Source organism: Varroa jacobsoni, unplaced genomic scaffold (genome assembly GCF_002532875.2).
Source record: "Varroa jacobsoni isolate VJ856 unplaced genomic scaffold, vjacob_1.0 scaffold_1317, whole genome shotgun sequence".
NCBI classification, from domain to species: Eukaryota; Metazoa; Arthropoda; class Arachnida; order Mesostigmata; family Varroidae; genus Varroa; species Varroa jacobsoni.
In genome coordinates, this window is record NW_019214219.1 from 144,791 (window position 1) to 164,793 (window position 20,003).

At 39.4% G+C, this 20,003-nt stretch overlaps 2 protein-coding genes across 5 annotated transcripts; one reads left to right on the forward strand and one right to left on the reverse strand.

Moving 5' to 3' along the window:
• The first annotated feature begins 372 nt into the window (after nt 1–372).
• Nucleotides 373–13,881, forward strand: dbo (Kelch-like protein diablo). Of its 4 annotated transcripts, none has more exons than XM_022847894.2 (8): nt 373–597; nt 5,477–5,748; nt 6,809–7,078; nt 8,720–9,019; nt 9,776–10,119; nt 10,553–10,801; nt 11,095–11,439; nt 11,663–13,881. In XM_022847894.2, the coding sequence occupies exons 1-8, from the start codon at nt 564–566 to the stop codon at nt 11,751–11,753; spliced, it is 1,905 nt and encodes a 634-aa protein (XP_022703629.1). In that variant the 5' UTR covers nt 373–563; the 3' UTR covers nt 11,754–13,881. The 4 variants fall into 4 exon arrangements, with proteins under 4 accessions (XP_022703629.1, XP_022703632.1, XP_022703628.1 ...); XM_022847897.2 differs by lacking the exon at nt 373–597 and adding an exon at nt 644–819; XM_022847893.2 differs by lacking the exon at nt 373–597 and adding an exon at nt 932–3,180.
• Nucleotides 13,882–14,855: 974 nt separating this feature from the next.
• Nucleotides 14,856–19,791, reverse strand: LOC111268746 (nitric oxide synthase-interacting protein). Its single transcript, XM_022847900.2, has 5 exons — nt 19,581–19,791; nt 18,779–18,864; nt 18,278–18,518; nt 16,212–16,469; nt 14,856–15,773 (listed from the first exon to the last, which is right to left on the reverse strand). The coding sequence occupies exons 1-5, from the start codon at nt 19,653–19,655 to the stop codon at nt 15,627–15,629; spliced, it is 807 nt and encodes a 268-aa protein (XP_022703635.1). The 5' UTR covers nt 19,656–19,791; the 3' UTR covers nt 14,856–15,626.
• Between the last annotated feature and the right edge of the window lie 212 nt (nt 19,792–20,003).

Here is a 20,003-nt window from a genome sequence, read left to right on the forward strand (position 1 = left end):
TCCAATGACCCACAGCTAATGGAAAATCTGACGCCCATACATTCTTAAATTTCATAGACACCCGCCGACTGTCAAACATACGCTGCACATAGGCGAGAGAGAGTGCCAGCAGAACGGATGGTGCCGCAAACTTCGATGCTCAGCCACCTCGTCCACATACTAGTCCGCCACTGAGTTCAATCTAAGCCTGTAACCATATCGTTCCGATGCTACAGAAAACTCACAAAAAGTTTCTTCGAATTGCTCTTTAATACGATGCATTTGTGTAAGCGAACATTTGAAACTGGTCACCAATCGAAAGCTCAGACGCAGCAAAAGCCCCAGCTAAATCCAATATGGCGTCGATAGCCGCCACTAACCCTCCGAGCTTCTAGCCCTTATTTTGTGAAACGGTGCTTGTCTAGCATTGTACCGAGCTGCCCTATGTAATGTTAAGCTCCGATGTGCTGTTGTACGCCAAGTTTTATGATATGATGTCGTCTCCTTGTGCCCATTGCTAGTAGGATTGTTAGATAGGCATAAAATACTGCGCGCCTCTTTGGCTCAGGGCATTCCAGGCAACTATGGAGATGGATCTTACGCACCTTCCGGTCACCAGTATGTGCATTAGTATAGTGTTTGGTGTAAACAAATCGGGATGACGACCTGCTTTAGCCACGAGGAATGCATATTTGTCTGTCGTTATCGTCAAGTAGATATTTGTATTTGTTGGGTTGTACACAATAGGGTTATATGATGGCTCCATATGAGCACGACGTAGGGACTGTTACATTGTTGGTGGGTTAAGCCCACCGAAATCAATCTCAGGCGTAAAATTGTGTACGTGACATAAGGTTAACATCCAAAACTTCACCTGGTAGTTTTCGTGCTGGTGTGTCATAGTAACAGAGGTTAACTAAGACTATTTGCTAGTTGACTGTAATAAAACGATGACTAACATTCTGCGTCAGGTGGACATTTCGAAGCGACCCTCCTCTTGTGCGCGGGCGCAGTGCTTACAGTTACCCCAAGCTGGACTATACTTTCAATTAGGCTGTTTCGCGCGTTGTACTGATTCGAACTTGATCAACTGCCGACATTTAGATACGAATTCAGTTAACCTACGCATATGCCAACAACATATGTTGAATACATGGCAAACTATATCGAGGTTATCCCACTTCTGGGTAATCAATAACAAAACGATAGCCCCACACAATTATCATCGTGTGTAGTTGGATCTGAAGCCGAAATTCGGTGTCTTTTGTGACACATCGCGTGTCTTACGAAACGCCAGAAATTGCGGTGACCTCGTGTTTAAAATAACAAATATTATGTGCCAAATAATCGCACCTGCGCTTATTATATGCAGGAAGTTTTGGCAGCACTCGTAGTACTTTTTTCTTATGAGTTTCATCCTAATCTGAAGGAAATCACTAGAACTATAGGACCTTTGAAGTGTTGTGAAATTCCTCTATGAAACACCATTACTAGGTGTGTTGATATTTACAGGCACTGCATTAGTTATATTAATGGGCATCTTGCAGTTCTGAGCGCCGAGGATCAGTATTTGGTAATATTGACGTCATGAGTCTATAGAAAGATAAACAATTTATCTCTTTAAAAAAAGTTAAACAATTTAACTTTTTTTTGCACGTGTGCGTGTATATGGTCGCACGTTATATTTTCTAGATATATGTATTTTAATATATATGAGATATTGTGATGTATTAGATTATTTTTTGGCTCGATAAATACGAATTGCATAGATTTTCACCGTTCTTTTGTTGTTTGTGGACGATCAACAGTTGCCTCCAGTGAGGCATCTACTGTCCCCCCAATACCTTCAGTCCATTTGATACGATACGTACCAGATAACTTTTGCCACACTGATGTCATGTTTACGCGCATCCTTCTCCGCCAAGGTTTTTTGAGGGTCTTCGTTAATTTTATTCTTCGTTGCTTAAAGTTGTGTTTCAAAATTTCTGTCAAGTTTAGTTTGTCGAATAGAAAGCCGTTATCTTGATCCGCCGAAGTTAGCGTTGAGATGCTGTAATCGAAATTAATGTTAATGTACGGATGAGAGAAAAACTGTTGCCCTCTTAGACCTCTTGTCGGTTCTCTTCAATTGCTGCGTTCTTTGCTACCGCCTCGCGAATACGCAACTGAAAGTCGATCGCGATGGTACTGACAACGGCGACGACGCCATCGCGTTTTCGAGCATCCGCGCGAATCTCCAGAAAATGTTCGCCTCTCAGAGTTATACGAACGGACATCACAAGGAAATGTTTTGCCCGTTTTACGTCGTCACCACGATCGGCAATGGTGCTGAAGCGAAACGTAAAAATCGAGCTGCGGACGATTTTTCTTGAGGGGACAGAGGAACTGAGCGAGATGTCGGCTAGTGTCGACCATTTACGTATTCCCACTCCTCGCTATTCGTACAGAGATTTATAGATAGCTACACAAATGTTCGTTCCTCTGCGGACAACGGGGAATTATCGTACTGCGGGTGATGTCGATAGCGCACATAACATATTTAGAATTGCGTACGAATGTGACGCGCGGCGACCAGTCTGTGGCGTTTCGAGAGAAACTGTAACAGAAGTAGTTGCACTTTCTGTTGTTCAAGACATCAACAGCGGTAATAACGGCAGCTACTTTTCCGGCGTCGTCAACGCTATCACCGTCAGCGTTGGCATCATTAAGAGCAGCAGTAGATGGGTGATGAAGAGTTGATTTCATAGGACGTGTTTGGTTTCGAAGTTACGCTCTCCTTGGCATTCGGCTGGCGGCGTATGTTTCCAACGGATATGAACTTCTATGACTTGTATTTTACCAGGCATACCCCGTTCCACGGACCTTAAGTGTTCGATATGTTGCTCAATGTTTACTGTCATTAAAAACCAGTGCACCTAATCCTTGCCTAAACACAGTTTCCTCTGGCAAATGATTGGCTATAATCAGAAGTGAAATGTGATGGTTATATGATAGAAGAATAGTTGCGACCGATGTGGACTTGTGTATGAAGGGCCATACACAAAGAGGTTTACGCTTGTAGCCCTGTGCCAGAATCCTGTGTGACCTTTTAAACGTAGAACTGCTCTTTTTTTTTAAGGATGTCACCTTGCGTAACTCGAGTGTTTCTGGGGATGCCCGCATCAATTTGCTTAGTGGACAAAGTGACTGCGCACAGTTATGGTACGAAATGAAACATCACGAATCCCCGAAAGCTGTAATGTACTAATTATCGACGATTTTAATCATATTCATAAAGGAATTGTATGCATTTGGATTGAAGATCCTCAAATCCAGCTGGAATATTTAATATCGCTCGTCTTGCAGGTTAACGAACAACTGTTCACAGCAGCGACTATTTCCGATTTTGCTAAGTATTTACTTCAATTTGATGTTTTACGTGTAACAAATAACTCAGGTGTACATTGAACGGATTTCTGTTCTAATTCATAAGCGCGTACTTATGTAAGCAGATTTAAAGGAACACGAAAACGAGATTCTGCGATAGTCGCTTGATCTTTTAAAGATTTTGCAGTTCACACAGAGCTAACTGATTGGGTGAGTTGTCTGTGCTATTAAAGTCGATGCGAAGTACATATTGAGCATAGAACAACTCATGCTAATGTCAACTTTTAGTAAGTAAATACGTTAGGTCATTAAGATCAATGCGTCAGTATTCCACGTAACCTTGTTTTTATTGTGCATTCAGTGCGTGGATGTAAACAGTTGTGTTTTCATTATAAGTTTCCAGAAAAAAAAAGTTTTTAGCTTGCTTCTACGTTCATATGTGGAAGTTTGTATTCACATACGATTTTGAGAAATCAGTCCAAAGTTCCTTACGCGTATCCGCCTGCACTTGTTGGTGATGAGATGCATAAAACGGCCTGCATTTCATCTCATGTAGTTTTAAATCATTCAGTACCCAAAAGTCGTAAGGCTAATACATTAAACGTGTTTCTTTTAGTATTTGTTACATTTTTCTAGACCGCGTGGGAATATTATTCTAATGATCACGCAGTATACGTAACATATTATATTACTCAGTGTTCTGTCGATACGAACGGAGAATGAACTCGAATTACTTTTTTTTTCAGTTACTCCCCGCTTAATATACGAGAGTAGCCATTTAATTCAAGCAGCACGTGAACGACGTTAAAATTGTATTAGCATTTTTCCCAGTTTTTATTTTAACAATGCAAAAAATATTACTTCAGCTTGTCTCTTACACTAAGGTAATTTAGTTAACTGGGCTGCAAACGACAGCGTCAAAGGTCTGGGCCGCCTGCATATTTAAACTTATGCTTTTCAACTTACTGTTTTGAATACTTGTAGGTCGAGGCGTTATTACAGGAACAAGGCCCTTAATATTGCAGAGTGCCAAGGTAGAATTAAATTAAGGTAGAATAGAAGCTTTTATTTTTGACCTAAGTTGCAGATCAAAATGCGTGTAAAGTATGTACTAACTGATTAATCATTTGCATCGTTTTATACTCAAGTGTTTTGTTTGTAGCTAACTGTCAGTTTCATCGCCCCTGCTACCCTGACCTACGGATCTTTCTCTAAAAACTAATTTTCTTAACTAGATTATAAAAAAAAGCTACTTAAAATGGCCCGACTATCATGAAGTGCTACCCTGCGGCAAAATTCAAAGTTCCGGAATTCGGTGACTAAAAAAGGTCTTAGTTGCCACCTATTTATAATGGATGTGCAGTATGCCGCTGGTTATTGATGCAGATTTCCGTTCCGACAATAATTCGGTAACTATATGCAACCAAAACATTATCTTGCTCTCAGGGCAAAATCGACGAAATAGGCTCACCCGTAAGCCGGTTAGAAACGAAACTGAAATATAAATATTAGACCTAACTCGTTTTATGATTACTACATATTCTGCCATACTATATTATTACTACAGTTATGCCATGCTCAGGAATTCAGCTTGTCAAACAGATAGGAGCAACAGCGTAGTCTTATTGAGATACATCTATATACAGATCGCAAGCAGCCGCAGTTCTTTTTCTCCGTGGTCGTATCGTTGTGGTCCAGACACTACAATAATTTTCGTTTCTATAAATGGTAGAAGGAAAACATTACGAAAGTGAAGTTTGATTCTGTCTAATTATTTGACTTAATTCCGTTTTTGTTGCTCATCCCGTATTTTGAAGGTACCAATGCAAACTAGAGAGATTTACAGACAAAAAAAAATTCTGACCATGAATAAAATTACCAATTTCAGTGTTAATAAAGTATATTATAAAGATATATATTAGTACTATTATATAACAGGAAATAAGCTTTTACGGTTTCAGCATTGTAAGCCTTCGATTTCAATTGAATATGAGCTGGACCGACGAACTATCGGCTAAGCAAGAAAATTTTCAAACATAGCAAGTGGCACCGTTGTTATTATCGGACAATACAGCAAATTAATGTAACACCATCTTATTTGGGGTTTCACGTTTTTTTCTGACCTGAATAGACCGAATGGATAGTTCGGTCGCTGGTGCCACGGAAGGCGCTGTCGTACCAGCCGGTGTCGTCGAGCCTGCGAGACTGGAACATTCGTCAGATAAGCATCCACGACAAGCCCTTGATGCCATTAACGTACTTCGACTTCATCGGGAACTTTGCGACGTCGTCCTCGTCGTCGGGAGTAAGAAGATCTTCGCTCATCGAATTGTGCTATCGGCATGCAGTCCATATTTTCATGCCATGTTCACTGGCGAATTGGCTGAAAGTCGACAAACGGAGGTAAGCTCTCGTCCTTTTGCTTTGCTAATGAAGGTGTTCCCTAGGCCATTTTTATATTCCATAGTATTTACATTTAGTTTGGATAAATATGTATATTGGTACAGATTCAATTATAGTCGGACCATACGCTATGTATACAAATGGTTAAAAGGTCTGGCGCCTATTGTGTAATTACGAGGTCGGGTTTTTTGCCAGCTATATATATGGATACGCAACGTGTGATCTTTGATGAAACCATATTTCGTTAGCGTATCCAGCTCGATCGGAACGAAGTCCAGAATCATTTTAGGTTTCGAGCGTGTCAAGAAAAAAAGCAAAAATAAAGACTTCGGTTTTAGTTCATCCTTTGGAGGTCATCGATCGCATCCGACCACCACAAAATGCAGTTTCGAAAGCGGGCCACAATTAAAATGTAGGTGGGTGCTTAAAACTATTCCATACACGGATGTCTTCAGAAAACGGATGATTGTAAGAAAACACGAACGATATGATCTACTTCCATTAAGCTCCCCTGACAGGCCGCAGTATAACGACTTCATTCAAAAGTGAATGTGGCCTCGTTTTTATTCTAAGAGACGCTGCATTCACTCATCGGTATCAATGTAACTTCTTTTCGAATGCAGAAGAACCACTACTTTTTTGCATTATTAAAAATAGCATTATAAACATTATGGTGTTTTTCTTTATTATTCTTTAGTATAACTTTGTTTTCGTTGTTGATTTGTTTGTTGAAAGTTTAATGATAAATCTGAGTGTTTTCATCTGTGTTCAAACAGTCTCAGGAGCGAACAGACATCAGCACCTAATGAAACGGCCGAAACTAAAAAAGAAGATTATTTAGAAAATATACAGGCTGCAAAAAATGAAACTGAATATATTTATTGCGTAAATCATTAAGTCTTTATTTTGAATTTGTACGTAATGATTGTCCTATTTTGGGAAAATAATTGACCTTATTTCACTTACAGCTTGGACATCTTCTCTTTGTATACACTACAGCTATTAATTAGCCCTACTTCGGTAATGTTGTCACTAATCAGGCCATTTGCTACATTTGCAGGTAACGATTCGCGACATTGATGAGTTTGCTATGGAGTTAATTGTGGATTTTGCTTACACATCACGGATCGTCGTCCAAGAGTCAAACGTACAGATGTTACTGCCAGCGGCCTGTTTACTCCAGATGACAGAGATTCAGGAGGTGTGTTGTGAGTTCCTCAAACGTCAGCTTGATCCTTCCAACTGTCTCGGCATTCGTGCCTTTGCAGATACCCACGCCTGCCGAGAGCTACTGCGTATAGCCGACAAGTTTACTCAGCACAATTTCCAGGTACGGTACTAACTTTGCTTAGGAATGCTTTTATTATAATACGTACAACAATCGGAGCATGTCAGAATAATCCACTTTGGCTCTTAATCTAGTTCTTATATGACTTTAATGTACTATAGATGAGCATCGAATATAGCTCAGATCTGATATATATATTATAGTTGTAGGGTATGTCTTTTCTAACATAATCATATCCAGACATATGTGCCTCTGTTTCGTAGTAAATACGTTTCAGCCTATCGGGCTCTTCTCGGTGTTGTCCTAGGGGAAATAGAAACAATTTTATCAGTTTCTATATAAACTAGTTTTATACGATAAGATGAAATTTTCTATTCTTGGTCGAAAATGCTGTTTAAGCCTGGTTATTTGATTGCGACACTCATACTCGCCCTCTTTTCCTCGTTTGATCTATGTTTGGCCTCGCGTGGGCACTGCACGATTGCTACCGAGTTGACAGGCTGATTCTCTGTATAGCACACGAAAGTAAGGATGCATTACACCGGCGAATGCGGCAAGAGAGGACATGAAATTATGCGTCCTGGACCGTTTTGTGTAAATGCACGCCGGGTTTTTCTGCGTCTTCTCAGGCCCAAAACGTCAGCAAGGCCCCATATGGGGCAGGAAAGGGCTATGGAAGGAGTGGGTTAGGATATGGGAAGAATGATGCCGACCTGACACACCCATCACTGACCCAATGGTAATGGATCCTATTCGACGTTGACCGATCTGTGCCTAACCTTTTTTCTAATGCTTTTCCCATGCAGAAAAGAGAACTGATACGTATCGGTCAGCCTATTGAGCTGGCGGCTTTGGTCACAAGCGACTGCCGTCGTTGTCAGCTATCTGCTCCGTATCCCAAAAATAAAGCGACATACTATCTAAGTCTACACAAGTATCTATGTGACATAGACCTACCTTCCTCCTCCGTCTTACACTCCAATGTAGGGTTAGTTGCTTTTAAAATTAGTTGTGTAGATAAACCTGTTTCGTAAAGAAGCCTTCCGCATTGTATCTATTCATGCTTGTGAATAACATGCTGTTGGACACAATATCAAGTTAGTCATGCCAATTATCAGGTCACCCATTTATTTAAACCTTCCCGCCACATTCCAACCCTGTTTAATCCCGTCATCATTACTGATGTATATTGATGTTTATTTTGGAACTATAGAGCCTTTTGTTAAATCTCAATTTAATCGTAGAATACGAACATGTTTTTTTTTTTTTACTAAAATTACACTAATAATGTATCGTTTAATACAAGAAGGCGCTTTCCGTGAGCTATACCGCATGTGTGGGAAAACCAAATTTCGTTCTACGGTGTTCTTTATAGATTTGTCTTCTTATTCTGTTGAAAACAATTTCTTAGGTTCCTATTTCATAATGCGTCTACGAAAGAGATGCTGACATTTTGTGGTATTGATATAACTGTCTGTTTTCCTTTAAATATTGTTTGGGCCATGTTTCAAGTCTACCTCTCTATAAAATAATAATGTAAAGATTATTGCGATTTTACTGGCGATGGGACGGTTGACATTTTCAGAAAGAAAAAAAACTGTGTCAGTCCTTAGCGGCGACACCATTGCTTTTAAAATCAGTCGCATTTTTTGACGTGTTTATTCAAAATATTGACGTTTTTAGGAAGTCATGGAGTCTGAAGAGTTCCTTCTGTTACCGGTAAACCAGCTAATGGACATAATCTCCTCGGACGAGCTAAACGTTCGCTCAGAGGAGCATGTATTTACAGCTGTTATGTCATGGGTGAAGCACAACGTTACCGAACGTCGCCAGTATCTTGGTCAGATCCTCGGCCACGTACGGTTACCACTGTTAAGTCCAAAGTATCTCGTCGGTACAGTCGGAAGTGATCTTCTCGTCAAAAGCGATGAGATCTGTCGCGATTTGGTCGATGAAGCCAAGAACTATCTCTTATTACCTCAGGTAAGTAAACATTTGATTAATGGAGGCACTAATGGAATTGGAAAGCTCAAAAAATCCATACAGTTCGTGCGATTAAAAAAATCTGAGTCAATAAGTTTTATACAGAAATTAATGCTACGAACTCCAAAATGTGTTCACCCGTAACACATCGTATTACATATTAACCGGTAGTAAATACCAGTTAGGTATTATGCCACGTATATCCTGAATTAGATCACTCGACATTACATGATGTTCTGCGAACAAACAGGTAAGGACTAATTTTGCAGTTAGTTGTTGAAGCTATCAGACAAAGACGCTACAATATAGATAGATTAGGGAAACACAGATCACCAAGTATTTCTAAACAGTGCAGGAGTATAATTCCATTGTTATTGTTATTACTTCGAATTAGGCTTCGAATTGCATTTCGCTGTTGTAGGAGCCCGAATTGTGAAATTATGTAATATTCAATAGCATGTAGCCTGTTTTCTGCAGAAGTACATACGAAATACAGGCGGCGTATCTATTGTACGATGATAAAGTTAAGAAAAGGGCGAATGATGTTAAAGAGAAGTAAATAGGAATGAGCTGAATCTTCCTAATCCTGTCGATTAGAAATACTTTCATCATAAAAGGAACTATCCGTGCTTCGTTTATCATGCACAGTTGTATTGAGGAATGTCTTCGAAATTTCGCGAAATTCATATGGCGTTTTCTTTTGTCCGCATACGCTTAAGACTTGCTTGGATCAATCATTGTTTTAATTCTGCGTAGGAACGACCTCTAATGCAAGGTCCTCGCACTCGACCACGGAAGCCAGTGCGCCGGGGAGAGGTTCTTTTTGCTGTGGGTGGTTGGTGTTCCGGGGATGCGATAGCTAGCGTCGAACGCTATGATCCGCAAACAAACGAATGGCGCATGGTAGCTCCGATGAGTAAGAGACGCTGCGGAGTCGGGGTGGCTGTACTAAATGATCTACTTTATGCTGTCGGAGGTCATGACGGCCAAAGTTATCTTAACTCGATCGAGCGATTTGATCCACAAACGAACCAGTGGAGTTGTGACGTTGCCCCAACTTCCAGCTGCCGAACCTCAGTCGGAGTCGCTGTTCTCGACGGGTAGGTAATGGCCGTACTAAACAGAAGTACAGCACAAAGAACTAAGAGAAGTTCTGACAGTAGGTTTATAATACTTTGTAGTGTGCTTGTGTGCGACACGAAGCATATATCTAGATTAAACTATTTGCTTTTCAGATTGTCCAGCCCAAAACTCTCTTGCCATTATTACATAATTGTTTAGAATTTTTCGGAACAATCGAGTGCTATTTGCATGCTTCTATATCGCATGGTATATTGAACTCTATACCATTTATGCATGTGCTAGCAGCTTTTAAGTTTCTGGAAAGAGAAACAATCTACTAAATATTAAGTAAGTTTAAGTGATCTACATTTCAATATTGACGTATCGTAAGAATCTCGATGTATATATACAGAACGATATACAGAACCTATTAGATACGATTGCCAAAAATAACGTTGTGTTATTGAATAGGTATTTATATGCTGTAGGCGGTCAAGACGGTGTGTCCTGTCTCAACTTTGTGGAACGTTACGATGCCGAGAAAAACCGATGGACAAAGGTTGCTCCTATGGGAAGCAAACGCCTGGGCGTAGCAGTGGCTGTTTTAGGAGGAAATCTCTACGCAATGGGTGGCAGCGATGGAACATCGCCTCTTAACACTGTTGAGCGCTTCGATCCGCGCACAAATCGATGGACGTGCGTGGCACCGATGGGCACAAGGTGACGACTTGTAGCATTTGATTGTAAACTGTAATATGCTAGTATGAACTTAGTAATAAGGCTGTTTTTATCAAGTTGGACAAACACAACGTGTGTACGCAGTAAAACACCAGCCTAAACCTGTGGTTTCCCGGGCTCGGCATTACAGGTGTTCCTTCTGAGCAATGAAAGCTACCACTGCACGGTAGTTTTTTCAGCTCAGACATGACTTCTCCATGGAGAGCCATTATTATCGAGTATATAGCGATCGTTTAGTTTTTCTTACTATTTCTTACTTTTGATGCCAATTACAGGCGAAAGCATCTCGGCTGCGCGGTGTATAATAACATGATCTACGCTGTTGGCGGTCGCGATGATACTACTGAATTATCCTCAGCCGAAAGGTATAATCCTCAGCTGAACACTTGGCAGCCCATCGTCGCTATGACGTGTCGGCGAAGCGGTGTTGGGCTAGCGGTGGTTAACGGTCTACTTTACGCGGTTGGCGGGTTTGATGGAACGACATACCTCAAAACGATTGAAGTTTACGACCCAGATACTAACCAATGGAAATACTGCGGCAGCATGAACTATCGGCGACTTGGAGGCGGTGTTGGGGTGGTACGGTTGCCTCAATGCGATATGACAACACATTTCTGGTAAATGAGAAATAGAACGGATGCAGCAGTAACCTAGAAAGAATCTAACGATGAAGAACATACCTTAGTTATAAATAGCTCTTTTTAAAGGTGAAGGTCGTGTGAACTGCTCGAAACTGTTGATACTCGTCTAGTTGAAATTAAAGGACATCTTTCGCAATACACCGTATCAACGTAAGAAGGATCAAAGTGCATACGGTAAGCTCGGCTCTTTTTCATGCAGTGAACTATGTGAGCTGACGCCAACCAGGAAGACTTGTAATACTAACGAAAGGATGCGGGCCACGTCAAGACCGGTGACGCACATGACGTAGTATATTTAATTTTGACGACGAGTTGATAACTAAGAAAGTTCAGGTGGAAGTTCGTTTCGGTGATGAATCGCTAATGATTCTAGTTCACACTTATGGTATGTATACACATATATACAAAACACCGCACCTAGAGGCTTGTGTTCAATTGAGAATGAACTTTGTACGAGCGATAGTGGGGTGGCCTTAATTCTACAAAATGCTCTGAATCCGCATCACTCTGGTGTTGTAGTTATTACAGATTTGACTAAAAATCATAGATTCCTGACTGTAGCAGAGCTGTTGTTACTGTATACTAATGACAAGTATAGGAGAATACACGTTAACACTACTAGTTACACGAGGCACACAGGCATTGTGAATGCAAATCTTATAAGCGTTTGTATGGGTGCGTGCATTGGCCATCTGCCTAAGGCGTGACATAAGTTTGCTGTTGCTCACTCATTGCTAACCCTGTAACATGGCCATTAATTAGTCTTACAAGTAAATGTCCGCCAGCCAAGAGGAGAGTGGAACCAATGTCACTGCAACAAGCAGCCGATCTTTAGGTCATAAGTGACATAGTTTTATTTGTATTTGAATATTTACTTGTGTACTCATGGTTCTTCCGTACATTATATCTATGTAGTGTAGCGTTTATGTACAAAACTTGATATTCGGTCGTTTTAGAGACAGTGTGCTTCAGCTCTGTGAGACGGCCATTTAAACATTTGTAAATGAATCGCGCTGAACGGTCCTGAACATCGCAAACTGAATTTGAAGTACAACTATTTTTTTTTATCTATTTAGTGAGAATAAGTTCAACTTTTAGCGGTTCAAAAGAAAGATCTAACCAAGCGTCTATCACTGATTTGAAAACAACTCTATTGAAAAAATAAAAACATACAAGTAATCAGGTCAATGGCTATCTAATGCTGACATCAATTGATGATCAAGTAACCATAAACAACTATGCTGATAAGTGTACGTCGATAAAACGCTTAAAAATACATACTTTTAAATCATAGATGAACAACTAGTTTTAATTGCGTTGAATGAACAGGCAAACGCAGATGAGTTGCAAAATAAAGGTTCTATGTCGAACCGCTTATTTTTTAGATTGGCAGTTCGAGGTTAGTCTGTTTATCCTGTTTATATATTCTTGAATACCTGTACTGCGTTGAGTATTGTGTAAATTTGAAGACGGTCTCGCATAATACATTATAGGAAAAAAATAAAAAGACAAATATGGCAGTAATGAAATGTTTATCAAGTGTCAGACATTAATGTGTGAGCTATAACTGTGAAATGGTAAAAAAAAAAAAGAAAAAGTGATTCATGTGGAACAATCTCAATTACTGCAATTGTTGAAAAAACCGATTAACCACACATGATTGCTGATTACTCCATATGACTGAGGGCTAATACGAGTGTTTCTAAAAAATAATTGTTAGATTGTATGGTGAATCTTTTAGGGACGTGTTTAGCAAAGAGCGGAGCTAAAGGAAAGTAAACATACTCTACACATATAAGTCGCTAGCAAACGACAAGGCAGCATTTTCAGCCGCTTCAGTTCTTCCATAATTATTTTGATTTTTAATGTATTAAATTATTGTTTATTAAGCCATCCGTAAACCTTCAGTAAAATGAAAAGGGATAAACATACATATAGAACTAAACTGGTGATCACATTCTGTTCACGCGCGGACGCAGCCAATATTACCCTGGATGCGCATTAAGGGAAGCATAACTATTGGCATAAAAACGAACGATGGTAGCCCTTACTGTTGGAAATTATCAATGTATATATAGATGTCTTCATTATCATACGGATGTCTCGGTGAGATGTGTACTGAAACAAGAAACGAAATGAGTAAATAGATGGATAACTACATATGGTGTGTAAGCGAAATGTGTAGTAAGTTGAATCATATAATAGATATGAGTACTATGAAGGTGCTTCGCGCAGATCTATAAAATTTTTCATGGAACGATAAGGGTGATAGTGTTATTACACAGAGCTACTACGTAAATGAGAATAAAATGCATGTTCTCCTAACTAGAACTTTCCACCTATCTATTTATACGCAATTTTATTCACGAATATCGAAGAAAATAAAGCTCAGTGCATACGCCCTTAACATGCTGATAACATGAAGTGAAAAATTGCTTAATACAAATTATGCTTATAATGGTTTAACATAATCCTATCTATGCATCTACAAATGAACAATACCTTAATCTGCAAAAGGACATTGAAACAGCTTGATGATATCATACTCTTTTGCCCCCATTGCTGTGTCAGGTCAAAAAAAAAACGACAAATTGTAGTTCTAACAAACCGAGCAAGTTTTTCACATTCTCCATTTAGATTTGACTAACAGGATCATCGAATGCATGATTTACAAAGAATTAGAGAAGTTACCCATGCTTTGCAAACGCATCATGCAACGATTTCCTTGAACTATACTTCTACCTTTTGTTTATGATTTGTTTCAAGTCAGCCAAGGACATCCTATCGTTTATTCAAACTCGTCAAAATTGCTCGTCGATCTTTTTTGCCTATGTTATTGCCTTCGGTTGGCACAAATTGTATGACCTGGTCAACGGCCAATGTCGGAGACAAACGAATTCACAGAGGCTTCAGATTTCCAGACTATGCAGAGCGTGCAATCCTTTAAAGCACTTTAACATTTATGATGGAAACGAAAGCGAACGAGGGGACGCTACACTTAAATACGATACAGTAAGAAACATTGTAATCAAGTGCGATTGCGAAATTGCCTTAGAACCTGCGCGTCTGTCTTCGATCATTCGTTTTCGGCGACACACGGACAAGCAGTTCAGGCAATGCAAAAAGGCGGCTGTAATAGCTCGCACCTTAATAGCCGTAAGAACCATGGTACTAGCTAGGTCCATTATGCTAAATAATCCTTACAAAGCTTACGCACTTGAAAGTAGCATTTATGTTTATCGCGCAGTTTATTTCTATGTCGCAAGAAACGGCTAGTTTGATTTCAGTTGTTTGGCAGTTGTATATTTCCATGACCTTGTCAAATTTTATTTATGTAGGCATCTTTTCAAATAAAAAACTATTCTAATGTAATATGTTATCGAATACAAAGGTTGACAACTACCACAGTATGGCATATAGTAACGTGGCAATTTATTCGAACAGAACAATGTAGTCATAAGTACCTAGAGTCAACCATAAAATGAATCTGATTATGTTTCAGTGCATTAACGGAACTACAGTATATGCGCTTGCCAATTAGCCATAATGTTTTGTTCTCTATATATTGTGCAAATTCAACTAAAAATAAGAAACCCAAATATAATAGATATTGTAATGTCGTTAACGTGTTTATCGCAAAAGTTAAAATAAGTGCATGCTTTTTGTAATTTGAATTCAAAAATTCGCTACACTTTAGAAGAAATTAATTAGGCAGATATATATATATGTATATATATACACAACTTTTATACACATGTACAGACCAGGGTTAGCCATAATTTTCTCTTGCGTGTGAGTAAACACCACAAAGAAGTATTCAGTTATTTTACCCCAACTGTGTGAAACTACTAAGCGTTGCAGCTTTTTCATTGTGTGTACACTGTTCCCGTCTGGCTGCATTCAACCTCTACTGTATTTTATAACATACTGTCTCATTTGCACTTTTCTAAGTTTTACGTTAAATATTATTATATTTTTCTGTTTACATTATTTTATTTATACATTTTTCTGTTTTCCCTTAGTGCTACTCACAAATTGTTGTTTCGCATTTCGAAGGAAGCATTTGTCTACAATTGATCAAATAAATGTCAGAGTCTACTCATGGTGGCCTACAGCAGCGGTTACCACTGCATAAATTAATGGATGGATTTTGATGTGAGATGTTATGACTGAAGAACAGGTTTTTGGACCGATGCTGTTAACTGGTCGTTCGTAGATGAGAAGCCGGTGCCTCCACGTTGCATAATAATAATATCTTTCTGCTCAAGCTTCATTCCGTTAATCGGATCAATGCCGTCCTTCTTTATTACCTGAAAAATTAGTGACAGACATCTTGTAGCACCGCCTTCTAAATAAGATCATATGAAAAAACTATTCTTATATATGCCTTGCTCAGCCTGGAATAATGCACTCAAAAAGGGCCGCAAGCACAAAGCTTTGCAGCACCATGTATTCGATTTAGTCGGCGTGACAACCCTCCATGACGTGTAGCTAGAAGCAACTCATTTACTAGATGGTGGCTGGGTGCATGGAGTGGCGGAAATTGATGGCTCGTACTCACAATCAAGTGTAAAGTTTTGAGAAAATAAATATGAAACAAGTAAAAAGCTGGAACTTTCAAGCACATGTGGTTTTAAACAGCTGCTTGTTTTGGCACAAGCTTGGAGACTGCATTTATCGTACAGCGATTGTGAAACGACCAGATGAGCATAATAACTTAAATAAAATGTTCATACTTGAGTTTTTACCTTCTCGAGACATTCTACCGTGACTACATTTCCCGATGTCCTAAGATACGCGCACGGAACAGAGTTACTGAGAACGTCGTGTGAAACTGCACACATATAACGGGCTTTTTTTGCGATAAGAGATTTGCCTTGGCCATCATCGGGAAGCAGAGTCCATCGTACAGGGTACAATTTCTTGGCTTTAATAGGTTTACCACTCATTGGACATAATACCTCCGTGTCTGGTGCCTTCAAAGGTGCCGTAGAACTTGTAGAAGCCTAAAAAGACCATAAACAATGAAATTAACCATTATGCATGGACAAGCTCTGCAACAATATATGTCCTACAGTTAGATGATCCATTCCAAAAATTATGCAGCATTCCATATGGATGCTTGTTATCTGGAATTGAGAATTTCTTGCCATGTGAGGCATATTTCCATAGGTAAGTAGAAAAGTCCATTTTAGTAGCTGCCGGACAATTTGAAACACAATGTTCGGCGACGAACTTTTTGGCATTCAACCCAAGTAGACGTGGTCCTCCTAGCTTACAGGGTCCTCCTATAAGAAAAAGATACTTTTCCATCTGCCTTAAAAGTTTCACAGAGTAACTCATTAGATTACTCGCTGTTCTGCGTAGACATTAGACAAACTTGTCTTATTCTCTTTTAGACGGTTCAGTGGAAGGTTATGCAAAAGTGATTTCAAAAAATATACAGGGGAACATCGACTGCACGGCGGCGAGTGGCCTCCTCGTCAACTCTACTAAATGTACGCTATGAACAAGATCGGGACCCAACAACGACGACCCCACTTCATGGAACACCGTTAACTTCTTTCGAAGTAACTACAAATCAGCTAAAACAGAAGCTTCAACACTTTTAGGGTCACTTATTGTATCAAAAGGATCTCATCTTCGGAGATAATATGAGAGATATAGCTCATATCAAGTATTTTTTTGGTTGCGACTCATTGCAACAACTGGTACTTCCTCCGATTGCACGGTAATACCTGTATTTCAGTCGTGTGTATGCCTTCATATATAATACGGTTCACCTCCTTAGGTCTCAAACTGATGTCAATGAAACAGATAGCCGATGTTCGTCTCTCATCGTTCCAGAGGCAACAAACTGCTCTGTCAGTATGCTTTCATGGTTTTGGAATCGACACAAAGATCAGGTTAATCCTTTTGTAGGTTGCGTCATATCTCTAATCTTCATCAAATGAACTGGTTACTGCTGTAGCATTGGTATAACTTGAACTCTTAATAAAATCATTTATTATAGCTATTAGGCTAAATTGTGCCTGATTAAAAATCAGTCTAAAAGGAATGGGACATTAGAGTAACACGCAAAACGTTGTTTGAACAGCTACGTATTACTAACGATCTTCTCAATGGATTAGCTTAAGAACAGTATAATAATCACCAGCGGTTCAATGCGTTATTTTTGGTGACTAAAGGGACATTTTTTGAACACAGAACTCCCCGGATAGCAAAAGGACTTCGTCTTCATGTTAGTCTTGTAAAAGCTCATGCCTGTTCTTACGGGCCAAGGACTGAGATTAGAAGTTCTTTGCTTAAATTTAACACGCGTAAACGAACAATAATATTGTACAGTTACTAAAATTAGCATAAACCTCAAAGTTCGAATTTGGTAGGGGACCCAAGACCGGACGGCTTTTATCCCACTTCCTCAACACAGGAAACACAATATCACGTAAGCGGGATTACATTTGAAACCACTAGACTGCCAGAAACCATATCTTAGATTCTACTTAATGTGAATATAAGAAAATAAGTTCTGTCAGATCACGAGAGCTTTTATTAAAAAATTGTCACTGCCATAGCCATTTTACGTTTACAAGGTCACTTTGCCTAAAAAGATCAGAAGTTGGCAGCAAATCATGGGGTGCGTTTAGATAAACGTTTTCGTTAAATAATTGTAAATGCCTTGAGGATGCTGATGAATATTGAGGTACAACTTGTTCATCAACTTATTAAAATCTTTGGCAAGCCGACAACTATTGCAACGAAATTACAAAGCCAATCTAAGGTAAGTTAACCAGAAAAAAACGAGATTACTGACCTGTGGAGTAAGAGAAGGGATCCAAAAAGAAGGCAACGCGGGCTTGTCTTCATTGTTTTTTATGGATGTTAAATGTTTTAACTTTTTGGCTTCAGGTGGCTTTAACTCATCGTCGCGTTTATCCTTTTGCTGTTTTTCGAACGCCTTCTGCTTTTTTGCAATGGCTAATTTTTGTTTAACGATATACTCGAGAATTGCTTCGCGGTCATACAGATACCCTTCAGGTGTAATCACTGGATCACTGTGATTAACACACAAAAAAAGAGGCTTCATTAGTCCTTGCTGTTAAGTTATGCTGTAGGAACCAGCAAAAAAACAGAACAGGCTTTTGACTCTTCAATTGTTTGGTTCTAGTTGGATCATACGTCTGGTAAGGTGTAATGTTATCGTTTCTGTGGGTGTCATTTTCTCTGCGGCGAAGTATTTCCTGACTTAGTCTAAAACAATAAAACCATTGGTACCATGCGCGCATGACACTTGGTTAGAACCAATAAGACTAACCGACATGGATGGAGAGTGAGACAACAACAATCGAATTCTCTCTGGGCATCCTTCCCCAGACGCTCCTTTTGTGTCCCATAACCACCCTGCAAAAAAAACGAACCGTATAATAAGAATTTTGGTAGTAACACAAAAAGTAATACACTTCGACGTTGTATTTATATTTGGGAACCTACCCGACTTTCACTTTTAGGTACAAGGTTTGTACTGTAGCCTCGGGAGTGTAAGACAGAATGGTCTTGTGAGCTCAAGAATACTCATTTTATATGACAATTATGCCCAGACGTGATAAACAGGACTTCAAGGCTGACTTTTATGCGTACTGTAACGTCGTCCTGTCTACAGTGAACTGCTCCGAAATACCTACTTCGTATGCTGGTATTAGCCGACAGAACCTAAAGTCGACACTTCATAACATGTTAAAACTAACTCTTATAGTAATAAAATTTGAATAGATTTTTCATTATCTTCTGCAACAATCATGACACAGTTTTTGCACACAATCGTATACATGATATTAAATATTTTAAAACAAAACTTATTGTGTGCAGTCTGTCGTGGATCAGCTCTGGCCCGATTAAAAAACGCGACTATTGTTGCTGCCGCCTAATTTTGTGCGCACAACTGCTATAAAAGATAATGGTAATAATACGCCATAATGAATTGATAATGTTGTGACAATTTTGAAGGTAAGCGAACAACAGAGACATTTGTCAAGCGCCTATGGGCAATAACGGAGTATATACACTAGAATAGACTTAGTGCTGGCATTATCCAATAGATACACGCGATCTGAAATTACCATTTTCATATCTTTCATCTTCTCGTGGTACGTGTACACACTCCCCGCAGTGCAATTTTTAGCGTGTCGGGTCATCTTTAAACTCCTCAGGTCGAATCGAAATGTTAAAACACGAGTAACAACCGATTGAGCATAAAACTGGAAACTGAAAATGGACTAAATCACTCGTCACAGCCAATTGGTCGAGTCTATATATATTTAAGCAAACACTCGATCAACACGTTCTAAAGGAAATATTGCAGTTCTCGGTTTTCAAAGTTGTTTACCAACAAATAAGGGAGCGGTGATAAACGCATTGCGGGCAGCAAGTGTGCTATGGCAAACGATACATGTCCAGTTTCTGATGTACCTAGTATTAGTATCCAGTTTCTGCAACACTAGTCAATCTATTGAAGACGTTAACTTGCAGTAAGCCAGCTCTGA